The 16,344-nt window shown below is 38.8% G+C and overlaps 1 protein-coding gene across 2 annotated transcripts in view; it reads right to left on the reverse strand.

Annotated features, from left to right (window-relative positions):
- Positions 1–12,930: 12,930 nt before the first annotated feature.
- The window catches only part of hace1 (HECT domain and ankyrin repeat containing E3 ubiquitin protein ligase 1), a 76,759-nt gene continuing 73,345 nt past the window's right edge, over positions 12,931–16,344 (reverse strand). For both annotated transcript variants that reach the window (XM_051720612.1, XM_051720613.1), the window contains 4 exons: positions 16,104–16,202; positions 14,277–14,347; positions 13,967–14,080; positions 12,931–13,761 (listed from right to left, as the gene is read on the reverse strand). In XM_051720612.1, the coding sequence (XP_051576572.1) occupies positions 13,659–13,761; positions 13,967–14,080; positions 14,277–14,347; positions 16,104–16,202 (387 nt within the window). In that variant the 3' untranslated portion in view covers positions 12,931–13,658. The remainder of the gene's footprint in view (positions 13,762–13,966; positions 14,081–14,276; positions 14,348–16,103; positions 16,203–16,344) is intronic.

Raw genomic sequence — 16,344 nt, forward strand, 5'->3', positions numbered from 1 at the left:
GGTCCTAGAGTCTGGAGGAAGGGTGGAGAAGCTCATAGCCCAAGTTGCTTGAAGTCCAGTGTTAAGTTTCCACAGTCTGTGATGATTTGGGGTGCAATATCATCTGCTGGTGTTGGTCCATTGTGTTTTTTGAAAACCAAAGTCACTGCACCCATTTACCAAGACATTTTGGAGCACTTCATGCTTCCTTCTGCTGACCAGCTTTTTAAAGATGCTGATTTCATTTTCCAGCAGGATTTGGCACCTGCCCACACTGCCAAAAGCACCAAAAGTTGGTTAAATGACCATGGTGTTGACCATGACTGGCCAGCAAACTCACCAGACCTGAACCCCATAGAGACTCTATGGGATATTGTCAAGAGGAAAATGAGAAACAAGAGACCAATAAATGCAGATGAGCTGAAGGCCACTGTCAAAGAAACCTGGGCTTCCATACCACCTCGGCAGTGCCACAAACTGATCACCTCCATGCCACGCCGAATTGAGGCAGTAATTAAAGCAAAAGGAGCCCCTACCAAGTATTGAGTACATATACAGTAAATGAACATACTTTCCAGAAGGCCAACAATTCACTAAAAATGTTTTTTGTTTTATTGGTCTTATGATGTATTCTAATTTTTTGAGATAGTGAATTGGTGGGTTTTTGTTAAATGTGAGCCAAAATCATCACAATTAAAAGAACCAAAGACTTAAACTACATCAGTCTGTGTGCATTGAATTTATTTAACACACGAGTTTCACAATTTGAGTTGAATTACTGAAATAAATGAACTTTTCCACGACATTCTAATTTATTGAGATGCACCTGTATAAAGATACAAATAGCTTTTACAATACTCTTCTGTGGGATAATCAATTTGAATTTATGCTTATGAATTTGTAAGTTTCTTAGCACCAGTACTAATGCCTAAAAAAGTAAGTGTACAGCACTGTGCTACGTTACACTTTCACCACCCCAAATCAATGGAAGGACAATCCTCCATCTGGGAATGGTTAGAGACACTCAAACGGATCATGAGATTGAAAGTTACAGAAGAGTGGCTGCCTATGTTCTGCTCACAAGCATGCAACAGAGCAAGCACTCCTTACTAACAAAACTTACTGAGCATGAGGATATAGAGGTACATCTCCACATTTGAGATGGCTGCACAAAACGAAGACTGGGTTGAAGAGGAATGGCAGAGTATGCATTTTCTAAATGTGGAATCACAAAACAACCTACTACGCAAATTCCTTCAGTCAGGCGGATTCTGACCTGAAAGTACTTCCAGGCAGAAGTGTTTTGGCACTGCATCCAGGCCATGCCAACAAACCCTGGACTGGCAGAGGTGAGCAAAGCTTAAGCATGTGCTGTGACCAGGGTCGGGCTGCTGAATGGAAGATGTGTCACAGCTGCTGGTACCCCTGGTCCTGGGATGGGACTGGTCTAGCACGGATCTGCATGAAACCCTACATAGCATTTCTGGTTTTCTGAGACCAAATTGAGTCTGAAGCTAATAACAATTTTAATATTGGGCAAAATCCAATCAAAGGTGAGCATTTTGATGCCCTACTCACTTGAAGGGGTTACTCTGATGGGAGCATGTCATTGTTGTATGAATGTACCCTCCACTAACAGTCTTGTGGAAGGGGCCTTCATGAAATGATTAATATTCTCACATTAATTTGAAAAACCTTTTGAGTGGCGCCCCATCCCGCATTACCTTCCAAGGGCACAAAAATGCTGTTTAAAATATGGCCATTTTTTTCTAAGCTATTCAGCTGATTACCAAAGGCAATTCTTTTACCATGAAAAGAAGGTCAGTTCATCAGCCCAAACACTAATAGGATCAAGTCAGCATGGTGAAACGTAACACCCAGAAACCAAGAATGTTTGTTTGGGTGCAGGTTATGTTAGTAACATAGTCATTAATGTCATCATTCGGGTCTCAAGTCTGTGGAAACATGTGCCGGTTCTGAGAGAGGTTAAAGATTCCCTGACTGAGCACCAGTTCTGGCACGAGCACCAGCTCCAGTTTTGGTGGACAAGGGATAATTGGACAGAAGGAAAAAACGCTTCTGCTAGTGCTGAGAACAGCTCTCACAAGACCACCACCCTGTCCCTTGGTGCCACTGCCCATTGAGATCCCATCACATGGGGCCATGAACATGTTCTAGTTGTTTGGGATTATGATACTACCCTGAAGCTATTACTTTACAAAAGGTTATTGCTATGGCCAAAAGTATGTGGACACTCCATTCTAAATAATGGGTTTAGATATTTCAGATACACCTATTACTAACGTTCCAGTCAACTCATAACTCAGAATTCTCCCACCTCCTACTTGAAAATAATCTCTGGAAAAGTCAGACATCTGACTTATGAAGTTGGGGCAGATCAATTAACCCAGATCTCAGTAAGAAGCAGAATTTGACATCATTTCCAAGAAAGTGGGGGAATTAAATTCTGGTATTCCCACCTCTGTTTTCATCTGGAAAGTGGCAAATTAGTTTAATAAAATCAAGCATACAGCTATACATCCTCCTTCGACAAATTTTATAAGTAGGATGGGGCTTACCAAAGTGCTCACAGACATTCAACCTGACATTGTCAAAGGATACTACCAGTAAGAGGTTCACTGAGTCTGGTGTGGAAGAACTTTAGTGGCCTTCATAGAGCCCAGACCTAAACATCATTAAACAACATCTCAAGATCTTGTGCCTGACTTCAGTCAGAGCAAATCCCATCAGCCATGTTCTAACATCTAGTGGAAAGTCTTATCATAAGAATGGAAGCTGTTAAAACACAAAAGGGTGGACCAACTACCTAACTACTCATGTTCAGGTTTCCACATACTTATGGCCATGTAGTGTATCATCTGTTGTTCAGTAGGGTTGGACTGCTAAAGCACAAGCTTACGGATCAGGACACTCTATTAAATTCTTGGTGGACATGTGTAAGCTGCTGCATGCATGTGACCTTCTCTGGAAAATCTCCCCATCACAGCCAGAAAGGATCATTCCTGCTGATCACATCATTCCTCACTCTGATCAATAATGATCCCCTCCAGGGTATTCACTTTTGCACCTCAATCGTTATCTGTGCACCATTAATTTGCCACATTGCCCAAATAACATCCATATCAAAGACCTGTTGAAATCAAGGCCAATGAATGCAAATGGGCTCAGTGGAAACTGACTGATTGAAGTCTGCCAATTGGATTCTTATTTTAAATATTTTCTAAGCTCCAAAATACCCACACATGAGATAGACATATATGAACCCTTCTGACTTTCACTTATAATTAAATAAAATGGAGCACAAGGACAAGGTGAGGCTTAATAGCAATTTATTCCTCCCAGGGGATTGTACTAGGTTAGGGTTATTTAAAAGGACAGAGGAACTATAATGGTGACAGACATAAATCATACCATTAAATTCAATCTGATTTTTACCACTTCATATATATTTATAAAATATTTCCCATGGGGAAGCCAAAAGTCCAATTATGTGTTTTATCTAGCAGTAGTTTAATTTAGAATATTTTTTGTGAATTCTTGTCCAAATGAAAATTTCAATATAATCATATTTTTTAGATTTTGGGTAAACAAGTGAACACAGCAGAACTATACTGTATACATTCAGGCAAGTTTCAACAATATAATGAATATACATATTAACAGAAATGTTTAACTGTGTTCTGAGGACAAAAGCATTTTTCATAAATATCAGTTCAGGATAAGGAGACAATCATAAACTTGCTTAGTTTTTGATGTTGGGTTAGGTGTACCTGTGGGTAGAGGGCCCCATTTTGAAAATCTACTTAGGACCCGCCATGAGGATACAGCATGTAAAACAGTGATCTTTATCCTTTGCTAAGTGACTTGATTCTCAGACACTGCAGTTTACATCACAATGAGCCCAGCATGATGTGCAGGCTAAGAAGCAAACACAAGAGACACATAAAGGAGACTGAGTGCATAAATGCATTCTGATGTTGAGGTAGTAACTCTAAATGACCCAGATGAATGGCTGCATTTTCCTCCATTTTCTCTTGCCAGAGTACAATGAAAAACAAAGGCTGTATGTTGTGTATGAGTGAGTATACTACCTACACAAATGTGTTAAGATAGAAAAGTTCACACAAAAATGATTTATTAATATTATTATTATTAACTCCAGGGTTCCCACGTTCATGGAAAACCTGGAAATATCAGGAAATTTAAAATTGTGATTTCCAGGCCTGGAAAAGCCATGGAATATAAATTTCTTCTGCTTGAAAAAACAAAAAAAAATCATCAGCTAGATATTGCTTTTGTGCAGGGTTCCCACTCTTTTCAAGGCACAGTTTTCCAAGACATTTTATTTGCCCAACAGGTGTAATATTTAAGCAAAAACACATGAGAGGTCATGATGTATATTATGGTTATTGAATGTTTATTTTTTTTCTGAATTCATTACACACATTCATTTTAAAGTGCGCAGCATATGCAGATTATATATGTATTTAATGAAATTGCAGCCTTTTGCAGTTTAAAAATCACACTAGGACATATCGCAATTTAATTTGATTATTTGTGCATTAAAACACACTTTTTGTCCCAAATTTGTCAAATTCCGAGACATTCCGCATTGTATATATCAAATCAAATCACTTTTATTGTCACACAACCATATACACAAGTGCAACAGTGGGTGAATGTCTTGAGTGCAGTTCCGAGCAACATAGCAGTCATGACAGTGATGAGACATATACCAATTTACAATAAACATCAGATTTACACAACACAATTTACATATCTAATATACACATAATTACACAACACAATAATAATATACAATGTACAGCATACAAACACACAATATAGAACACACATAATATAGAATACACATACAATAAAATGTTTTATATAAAGTATATATAAAATATACAGTAGGTTGTATTGTACTGTATTGACATTCAGGCTGTCGGTTGATAGTAAGTTGCCAGTGTGTTGTTAAGAGAGAATATAATTTATGACATTCCAGTGTGAGATAATAAGAGTAATAAAGTGCAGTGCTAATGTATATTGATCGTGAGAGATCAAGAGTTCAAAAGTCTGATTGCTTGGGGGAAGAAGCTGTTATGAAGTCGGCTGGTGCAGGTCCTGATGCTGAGATACCGCCTGCCTGATGGTAGCCGTGAAAGCAGCCCATGGCTAGGGTGGCTGGAGTCTCTGACGATCCTCCGAGCTTTTTTCACACACCACCTGGTATATATGTCCTGGAGGGAGGGAGGGAAGCTCACCTCCGTTGATGTGTCTGGCAGTTCGCACCACACTTTGCAGGGCTTTGCGGTTGTGGGCGGTGCTATTGCCATACCAGGCAGTGATGCAGCCAGTCAGGATGTTCTCTACAGTGCTGGTGTAGAACCGTGTGAGGATGTGGTGGTTCATTCCAAACTTCCTCAGCTGTCTCAGGAAGAGGCGCTGATGAGCCTTCTTCACAACAGCCTCAGTGTGGACGGACCATGTGAGTTCCTCTGTGATGTGGACACCGAGGATCTTGAAGCTGCTGACTCTCTCCACCGGTGCTCCATTGATGGTGATGGGACTGTGTTCTCTGTCTTTTCTCCTGAAGTCCACCACAAGCTCCTTGGTCTTGCTGATGTTGAGGGAGAGGTTGTGCTCATGACACCAGTGTGTCAGAGTGTGCACCTCCTCTCTGTAGGCTGTTTCATCATTGTCAGTGATCAGACATACCACCGTTGTATATTCAGCAAACTTAATGATGGCATTAGAGCTGTGTGTTGCCACACAGTCATGTGTGTACAAGGAATACAAGAGTGGGCTGAGAACACAGCCCTGCGGGGCTCCAGTGTTGAGGGTCAGTGATGAGGAGATGTTGCTGCCCATACTAACCACCTGGTGTCTGCTTGACAGGAAGTCCAGATTCCAGCTGCACAGCAAGCTGTTTAAGCCCAGAGCCTGGAGTTTCACATAAAGCTTGGAGGGCACTATGGTGTTGAATACTGAGCTGTAGTCTACAAACAGCATTCTCACATAAGTGTTCCTTTTTTCCAGGTGGGAGAGAGCAGTGTGTATTGTAGATACAATGGCATCATCAGTGGAGCGGTTGTTGCGGTAAGCAAACTGCAATGGGTCCAGCGAGGCAGACAGCACAGAGCTCTGTAGCTTCGGCCGCGAGAGCTCTCTCCACGAGGGTGGTGTTATTTCCCTCGCAAACGAGCATAAAAAGTATTTTGCTCATCCGGGAGAGAGGCAGTGGTGTTCACGGTGGAGTTTTTATTCCCTTTGTAGTCCGTGATGATATTAATTCCCTGCCACATGCCTCTAGAGTCGGTGGTGTTGAACTGTTTCTGCTCCTCCACGTTCCCGGAATTAAAAGCGGAGGTCCGCGCATTAAGTGCCATGCGACCATCGCTATTAACTCATGGTTTCTGGTTGGGGTAGATCCGTATTGTTTTGGTCGGAACAACGTCCTCAACGCACTTTCTGATGAAACACGTTACACTGTCAGTGTAAACCTCGATGTTGTCATCAGAGGCGGACCGGAACATCTCCCAGTCCACGTGATCAAAACAGTCTTGTAGCGTAGAATCTGATTGGTCCGACCAGCACTGGATCATTCTGAAGGTGGGTGCTTCCTGTTTCAGTTTCTGCCTGTAAGCGGGCAGAAGGAGAATGGAAGAGTGGTTTGATTTGCCAAATGGTGGGCGGGGGGGGGATTGGTAGCCATCCCGGAAAGGAGAGTAGCAATAGTCCAAAACCCGGTCCTCTCGTGTGTTGAAACTGAGATGCTGGTGGTATTTTGGTGCGATTGATTTGAAATTGGCTTTGTTAAAGTCCCCGGTCACAATGAACGTGGCCTCAGGGTGCGCGGTTTCCTGCTCACTTATACTCCCATACAGATTCTTGAGTGCCCAGTCTGTGTTGGCTTGTGGGGGGATGTACACGGCAGTGGTAATGACCGCTGTGAATTCCCTCGGTAGCCAGAATGGTCGACACAGAAGCATGAGAAATTCCAGATCAGGAGAGCAGAAAGACTTGATAGAATGTACGTTCCTCTGATCACACCAGGATTTGTTGATCATAAAACATACACCACCACCTCTGCTTTTACCTGAGAGGTCTTTCGCTCTGTCCGCTCGGTGCACTGAAAACCCCACGGGTTCAATGTCTGAGACTGGAATCTCCACAGACATCCAAGTTTCTGTAAGGCAGATAATGCAGCAGTCCCTCGTCTCTCGTTGGAAATAGATCCGCGATCTCAGCTCGCAGAGCTTGTTGTCCAGAGATTGAACATTTGCCAGTAGAATACTGGGTAGTGGGGGTCAATTTGCGCGACGTCTTACTCTGATGAGAATGCCGGCTCTATTTCCCTTTTCCTTCTACGTATACATATAACTAATGCCATTTTTCTGCCTGGATTCAATGATTCCAATGAGTTTTCCACATTGCTGAAATCATAGGACCCTATGTGTGGTTATAAGCAGACTCGGATCATTCATATATTATTGAAAATTAATTTACATCCCAATGTATAAAGGCCGCATCACCATGCTACCACCTCGGGTTGTGAACTCATTTTAAAAAAAATCAGCAGTCTGAGTGTCAGCCGTTGTCTAAGGTTTACAACTCAAATGATTTTGTAGTTAAAAACAGCAATGTTAGAAAAAATGTCAGAAAAATTAATATTTTTCACTATATCAATAAACTATTTAGTCGGAACAAAGCAGAGATGACAGCAGATGAGCAGAGAATGTACATGACAGGGCTTCGTTCATGACAGGCAACTGCTGACGTTTCACAATGTGCAGCCGCTGGCAGTGACAAAACAATACAAATTTGTGTATTTGTCACCGAGTGCCGATCGTTACCATGTATTCGTACAAAATGTAACAAAAACCATGTTGGCCACACAGTCAAAAAATTTTATTACAATTATTTTCCAGGACATTTAGGTATTATTATCAGTTACCACAACTGAAAAACTGCATTGCAAGATTCCAGGTTTTCTGGGATGTGTGAGAACTCTGTTGTGTAGAGTAAAACTTGCTCGCAAGCCATAGTGCTGTCCGATTTGTAAACAAATCGTTCTTTATAGTCGGCTCTTGTCAATGAGCAAGTCAAAATGGTTAACAAATCCAGTCTAAATCAAATAGATTTAAATCAGTAAATAATTTTCCACATTTGTATCAAGAAACACAAACGCCTGGAATTTTATTGGTCAAAAATATTGGGAACCCTGTTACTCACCCTTGTGTCATTCCAAACCTGTATGTTGTTATTTTTCCATGGAGCACATAATCAAAATTTTTGTTCCTCACACAAAACTTTTGTATTGCTTCAGAAGAATATAGTCGTATGGAATACTTCTATGGTATTCTATGGTATGTTTTTTTTGCTTTTTGTGTGTGTGTGTGTTTTCTTTTCTACTTTTGCATTCCACAGAAAAAACTATGCCATACATATTTGGAATGACATGGAGGTAAGTAAATAACTGCAGAATTTTGGGGTGAACCATTCCTTTAAATGTTAAGGTAGGATGATTCAGCAAATTGATTATTGTACATATGTATAAAAAGCAGAGTTCAACAGAGAAAGAGTTTGAAGAGTTTGGAGTGAAATCTTCCTCCATCTTTCCAATTTAATGGACTGGAACTTCAGTTAAAGCGGAACAGATGGCAATGGAATGGGATGCAAGAGTTAAATACACACAAGTCACACAAGAGGGTGTGGACAAAGGCAAAACTTTATGGAAAAGCACAATGGCATGAAAAGCACAATCTGTATCTGCTCCATCTGTCCATTGGGGCACAATCACTCAAACACACATATACTATACTATACTATATTTTGTCAAGTTTATTCTAGTTACCCTGCATTTTTCTCTCTCTCTCATACCCAATCTTGTTTTTGCTTGGCTGTCATGGTGACATATGTTCAGTTCGCATCTGTCTCAGCTTTGTGTGAGCCCCATGCTGAGTCGTTCTTGCTCTGGATGCTGTGTTGCCATGGAGAGCAGCTTGCAATTACAATAGCATTGCCATAGTGAGCAGGTGATATCTGCAGTTTTGCTAACTGCTGAGGGCCTCATGCACACTATGCTAATAGTGGACAGAAATCGATGCTCGGTCCAGGTAAAGCTTCAAATGGTTTTAAGATGCTGAGCTTTGACTGAATAAAATGAAAGGCAGTGTTGTGTCTGAGTTAGTTTTGTTTGTGAGCCCAGAGTTAAGAGGACTCACAAAAAGCTGCTTATTATCGGTGGTGTTTGCTAAGGCAAGCATTAATGTTACTATTGCTCATAAGGTTAGTCTTTTTAAAAATTATTTAAAGGTGCAGTCATTTTTCAAAAAAATTACTCCTAAAGAAATGAATTGTCATTTTGAAACATACAGCATGTATAAAATCATGTGCACCCACATGAGACGAAGAGTCCAGTCATTTCAGTAACCTTATAAAAGCTGTTTTATTCTACATGGAGAGGGTCCGCACATGGGGGCGGCCATGCTAGAATCACATGACCAGCCGAATACTACTCACTTAATCTCAGTAACCATCCTGTTATTTGACACTTTCACCCACTGATTAAAGTAATCATGGCTGACTGTAAATACTACATTTCTACAACGGCATCTGAAACTGAAAACTATTGATTTTAAATTATGCTGCATCCACGTCACAAGGTGTCAGTGTAAGTCCAAGATGACACAAACACGGAGGGTAGCTCAGTGGTAACGCTGGCTACCACACCTTGAGTTCGCTAGTTCGAATCCCAGGGCGTGCTGAGTGACTCCAACCAGGTCTCCTAAGCAATCAAATTGGCCCGGTTGCTAGGGAGGGTAGAGTCACATGGAGTAACCTCTTTGTGGTCACTATAATGTGGTTCATTCTTGGTGGGACGCGTAGTGAGTTGAGCGTGGATGCCGTGGTGGATGGCGTGAAGCCTCCACACGCGCTATGTCTCTGTGGAACCGCGCTCAACAAGCCACGTGATAAGATGCGCAGGTTGACAGTCTCAGACGCGGAGGCAGCTGGGATTCATCCTCCGCCAACCAGATTGAGGTAAATCACTACACGACCATGAGGACTTAAAAGTGCATTGGGAATTGGGCTTCCAAATTGGGTAAAAAAAAAAAAAAAAAAAAGAAAAAAGATGACATAAACAAAAAAGTTATTGAGAGGACCTTTAAATGGGCTATGAACATGAATTACAGAGACATGGGTGGGCTATTTTGACTTGGGCCAGTAAGCAACCACATAGCAACCATGCTAAAACTACTCACAAGCGTATTAGCAACACTGGTAACAACCTACAACACCTTAAGTATGTTGGTGTGAGTTTTGCACAGGCTAATATAACCACCCATTTTTCTTCAATAAAGGTAAAAATGTAGTTTAGTTTTGCGTTTGGGGTGACAGTGGGTCAGGTGTAATTTAGCGACAGTTAACAGTCATGACACTGCTACATACTGAGCAAACAAACAGTTTTCTGGTCGAAATGTTTAAACACAAACAAATAACAGATAGCCTCATGTACAGTAAAATGGATCCTTTAATATTTGTGATGCCCACCTGAACATATCCAAAAGATTGTGCAGTCCACACTGTTATTACAAATACACAAATCAATCCCAAATCAAGCTAAATCAGAATAAATAATTCATATATCTACATTTTAATATTATCAGAGAGCTTACATGCACCATCGCCAATTCTAAAGATATTTTACAGTCCTAAAATGATATAACTTCCCTATTCAAAAATCAGTATACGCCAGCATAGCCACATACTTCTTTTACAAGAAGAAACTTTATAGAGGATTTGTTTGCAAGAATATTTGGCACAAACAAAACCATATTTGATACTTTTATAGAACAACTTAACTTCACAATTCATACATAAATATAAAATTAATCATTCTTGGACTATGGTGACCCCATATAGAACTAAACATGTTGAAGTACATGAAAAATATATATGGCACAATAATCATGAGAATATTAACAAACTTTCTAGAGCACGTCATACATGAGACAAATACAACAATTCAAGAAAAAAAAAATGCTATTCTGAAAACATACATTTTCAATAGTCTTTTTTTATCAGTTGTGATAAAAGCTATAAACATTTCATTGTCTCACATGCATTCTCACACACACACACACACACACACACACACAATGCAAGCATGATGTGAGTTGAACAGCATCATTACTGAAATAATACAGCCTAAAGTACACTTTATAATGTAAAAGGAATTGGCACTTGCATGAAATACAGGCCGTGTTGAGTCATTAGCAATGTTTTAAGGATGAATCTCACACTGCAAAAAAATCAATAATTTTTGTATTTTCTGGTAAAAATATCTAAACATCATTAAAACAAGAAAAGATTATGTAAGATATTAAGTCTTGTTTTTAATTGTCTTGTTATCAGAGAGATCTAATCTAAACAAATTTTGTGGGGTTTATGCTTAAAACAAAAAGTATTTATTTTGCAGTGCTTGAAACATGAACATGTCTGAATGTAAATAAATCACAATGTAAATAAATAAATAAATAATATTTTGCATAAAGAAAATGAAGCCTATTTTAAGACGATTTTTGCATAGTGACATTTTCATGACAGTTAAGCGCATTTTCACCCCCAATTTTCACTATTCTAATGCAAGATTTATACAATATATATATATATATATACTGTATAATATAAGGATTTACTATTTATAGGTGTGTTATAATTATAATTATAATTGAGTAAAAGTAACATTTTTGTTTTATTCTATAAAGTACTGACAACATTTCTCCCAAATTCCAAATAAAAATATTGTCATTTAGAGCATTTATTTGCAGAAAATAACAACTGGTCAAAATAACAAAAAAGATGCAGTGTTTTCAGACCTTGAATAATGCAAAGAAAACAAGTTCATATTCATTTTTAAACAACACAATACTAATGTTTTAACTTAGGAAGAGTTCAGAAATCAATATTTGTCAATCAATCACAGCTTTCATGCATCTTGGCATGGTCTCTACCAGTCTTTCACATTGCTATTGGGTGACTTTATGTCACTCCTGGTGCAAAAATTCAAGCAGCTCAGTTTGATGCTTTGTTTGGTGGCTTGTGACCATACATCTTATGCTTGATCACATTCAAGAGGTTTTCAATGGGGTTCAGGTCTGGAGATTGGGCTGACCTTGACAGGGTCTTGATCTGGCACTCCTCCATCCGCACCTGGATAAAACAGTCCACAGAGTTTGGGAACATTGTCAGAGCAGAAGGAAGCAAGTTTTCTTCCAGAATAACCTTGTACGTGGCTTGATTCATGCGTCCTTCACAAAGACAAATCTGCCCGATTCAAGCCTTGCTGAAGCACCCCCAGGTCATCACCGATCCTCTACCAAATTTCACAGTGGGTACGAGACATTGTGGCTTGAAGGCCTCTCCAGGTCTCCGTCTAACCATTAGACAACCAGGTGGAGGATCGGTGATGATGGGACATTGTCCAGCAGGACAATGCTCCATGCCACACAGCCAGGTCAATCAAGGTGTGGATGGAGGAGCACCAGATCAAGACCCTATCATGGCCAGCCCAATCTCCAGACCTGAACCCCATTGAAAACCTCTGGAATGTGATCAAGAGGAAGATGTATGGTCACAAGCCATCAAACAGGGCGGAGCTGCTTGAATTTTTCGCCAGGAGTGACAAAGTCACCCAACAGCATGAAAAGACGCATGAAAGCTGTGATTGATTGACAAATATTGATTTCTGAACTCTTCCTAAGTTAAAACATTAGTATTGTGTTGTTTAAAAATGAATATGAACTTGTTTTCTTTGCATTATTCAAGGTCTGAAAACACTGCATCTTTTTTATTTTGACCAGTTGTCATTTTCTGCAAATAAATGCTCTAAATGACAATATTTTTATTTGGAATTTGGGAGAAATGTTGTCAGTACTTTATACAATATAACAAAAATCTTACTTTTACTCAAACACACCTATAAATAGTAAATCCAGAAAAACTGATAATTTTGCAGTGGTCTCTTAATTGTTTTCCAGAGCAGTATATTAAATTCTTAAAATCTTATTCTCATAACTGTAATGCAAAAAAGATATATTATGTAAACTGTAAAGTATTTATGCATTACAGTAGTTGTACTGCCTTTTATTAATTTTGATTAATTTAAAAAAATAATCTGTCTTAGTTTTTTTTTTTTATTGTACTAGTGTAAAAAAAAAAAAAAAAAAAAACCTGTATTAGATGTATAGTAATGAGAATAATTACAAAAATACAAAATTCTCAGCAAATTGGCAGCAAAATGTGTCTAAATAAAAATAACGTCCCCTTATTCCTAAAAAAACAAAAAACAAAAAAAAGACTTCATTTATTTATGCAAATGATATTACAATCTTCTTTTTTCCTTTTGATTTTGGGAAGAAATGTGACCTGGCTATGTTTTGTCAGATTCACTCATACACAACGGCACCGGTGCCTGAATTATCAATAATTAACATTATTCACTGATGTGTCCTTGTCACAGGTTTGCTTGTGCAAAAAATATCAAATTTTACCGAAAGGCATCTGAATCGGAGGAGTGTTAAAGAATCCCTGAAGTGAGTCATGTGCGTGTATTGTGTCCATTGAGTCCCAGCAAACACAATCCTGCGTCAGGCCATGGTGTATCCGTAACTCCCACAATGAAGTGCGACTAGCAGGCGATCTCGCAGGACGTCCTTGCTGGGGTATTCTGGGAGTTTCAGCATGTTAATGCTGCGAGAGCAAAGACAGACAGGTAAGTGATGCTTTTTTCATTACAAGCACTTTTTTCTATTTGTTAGTCTTTGTAACTGTCTATCACTTCATCATGATCATGTTATAAAGCTGCTCTGTGTTTATATCTCAGGAATATCAGAAGAGTCACATTGCCCTCTAGTGTTTCTATCTGAAGCACACCATACACATGTGGATCTCTCACCATGTACTAGAGGTAGGCAGTAGGTTGGATGTGTAGGGAACAGCGGCGATAGTGAATTTCTGCAGGCCACTGCCACCCATAAGAAAAGCAAATCCTCCATGAGGGACTCTTGAACTAATAGGAAGAAGAAAACAAGGAGAAAACCAACAAGATAATATAGGACAAGCAGATATACACAAGGTTATAAATGGTCAGTGGCTATTTTCTGACAATATTAAGCATCATACTTGTTTAAAATGCATTTGCGTTTTAAAACATGTTAATAACATTAATAGACATGAATACAGCATGAGGAAATAACTATACGTACCTTCCTGTAACAAACTGTAAAAGAAGGACTCTCTCCTCTTGAGTGAGATTTTCAACCACTTCCCAGAACCACTGTAACACAAACACATGCATGACTCTAATCGTAAAGAGATGTAAACCAGGGCGGCGTGATATAGCAAATATGCTATTCAGTGATTTTGCTGCTGTCATGAATACATCATGAATATCGTCATTGCACTTTTTACTTAGCCATTAAGTTTCCTAAAGACAGGCCAGTAGACAAGTTCGATTCATTTCCGTAAATCAGTTGGAACTGAGGATTTCAATTGATGGATTCAAAACACCAATTCAGCAATTTGATTTAAGGAAAAGTTCACCCAAAAATGAACATTTTCTAATCATTTACTCACCCTCATGCCATCCCAGATGTGTATGACTTTCTTTCTTCTGTAGAACACAAACAAAGATTTTTAGAAGAATATTTCGGTTCTGTAGGTCCACACAATACAAGTGAATGGGTGCCAACATTTTGAGTTCCAAAAAGCACGTAGAGTCCACATAAAAATAATCCATAAGACTCCAGTGGTTAAATCAATATCTTCAGAAGTGATATGATAAGTGTAAGAAACAGATCAATATTTAAGTCTTTTTTTGCTAGAAATTCTTCTCCCTGCCCAGCAGCATGAGTATGCATGAAGAATGTGAATCTCCAAAAACACAAGAAAATGAAAGTAAAAGTGGAGATTGACTGAGCAGGGAGGACAATTTATAGTACAAATGTACTAAAATATTGATCCGTTTCTCACCCACACCTGTTATATCACTTCTGAAGACATGGATTAAACCACTGAAGTCTAACGGATTACTTTTATGCTAACTTATGTGATTTTTGCAGCTTCAACATTTTGTTCACCATTCACTTGCATTGTATGGACCTACAGAGCTGAGTTATTCTTCTAAAAATCTTCATTTGTGTTCTGCTGAAGAAAGTCATACACAACCGGAATATCATAAGGGTGAGTAAATGATGAGAGAATTTTCAGTTTTGGGTGAACTATTCCTTTAAGTCATCAATTAAACATTTCCCAGTATGGCCTTTTACGTGCTTCAAAATGTTTTCGTAAAAATACATACAGGTAAAAATGGCTGTTTATATACGATTATATTGGTGCATTGAAATGAAAATTACTAAATTTCTGTTAATTTTATTAACAGTTTTATTGATTCCATATAACATATATACCTATAATAATAATAATAATAATAATAATAAAAATATAACAAAATATATAGAATCACATTATATTATTTACAACCCTTCCTCCCGAACATTAACCCCCCCACCCAACACGAACAGATCCCCCAGTGGTCAAACGTAATTGACAAAGACACACAAAAAGACAATAAAACAGTAGAAAATATTTAGAAATACATAATGAGAAGTATACATTCAAAAACAAAAAGGCTAAAACAAACACATTTAAAACAACACGTCTCCCTCCACTGCCCCTCCCCAGGAGCATTCTGTGAAGATTTAGGTCAAACCGCTCAATCATGGTACATGTCCTAAAATCCATGGTAGTATCATAGTACTTATTGGTACTTTTTTTTGTTAGCGTTAGTTCAAAACACAATACTGCCCTTCTCTATAAGAAACAAAAACAGAATGCTACTACCCAATAAATTTTTGCATTAAACATTTTGAATCTACTGAAAAAGCCATTTCAGAGAAAATACATAAATATTGAGATGTACTGTATACTGAATATCGTCTAAAGACTGAATAACTTTGAAACATATTTTAGTTATATTGCCCATCCCTAGCCTAAACAGGTGTAGCAACATCATTGTTGTGTGTATGTGATACCTGTATAACAGGCTCCTGCAGGTCATATCCACTAGTGTACTCTGTGTTTCTCTTCCAGTCCATAACATCAATCTCTGGCATTCCTGACAACAGCAGCTCCTATACACACACACACACACACACACACACACACACACACACACACACGTAAGCAGGATGCTATTGAACATGCATAACAGCAGCCCATCACATCTATACTCTGTCTGATTCTAGGTAACTCATATCTAATTTTTATTTAGCA

Source organism: Myxocyprinus asiaticus, chromosome 16 (assembly GCF_019703515.2).
Source record: "Myxocyprinus asiaticus isolate MX2 ecotype Aquarium Trade chromosome 16, UBuf_Myxa_2, whole genome shotgun sequence".
In the NCBI taxonomy this organism is placed as follows: domain Eukaryota; kingdom Metazoa; phylum Chordata; class Actinopteri; order Cypriniformes; family Catostomidae; genus Myxocyprinus; species Myxocyprinus asiaticus.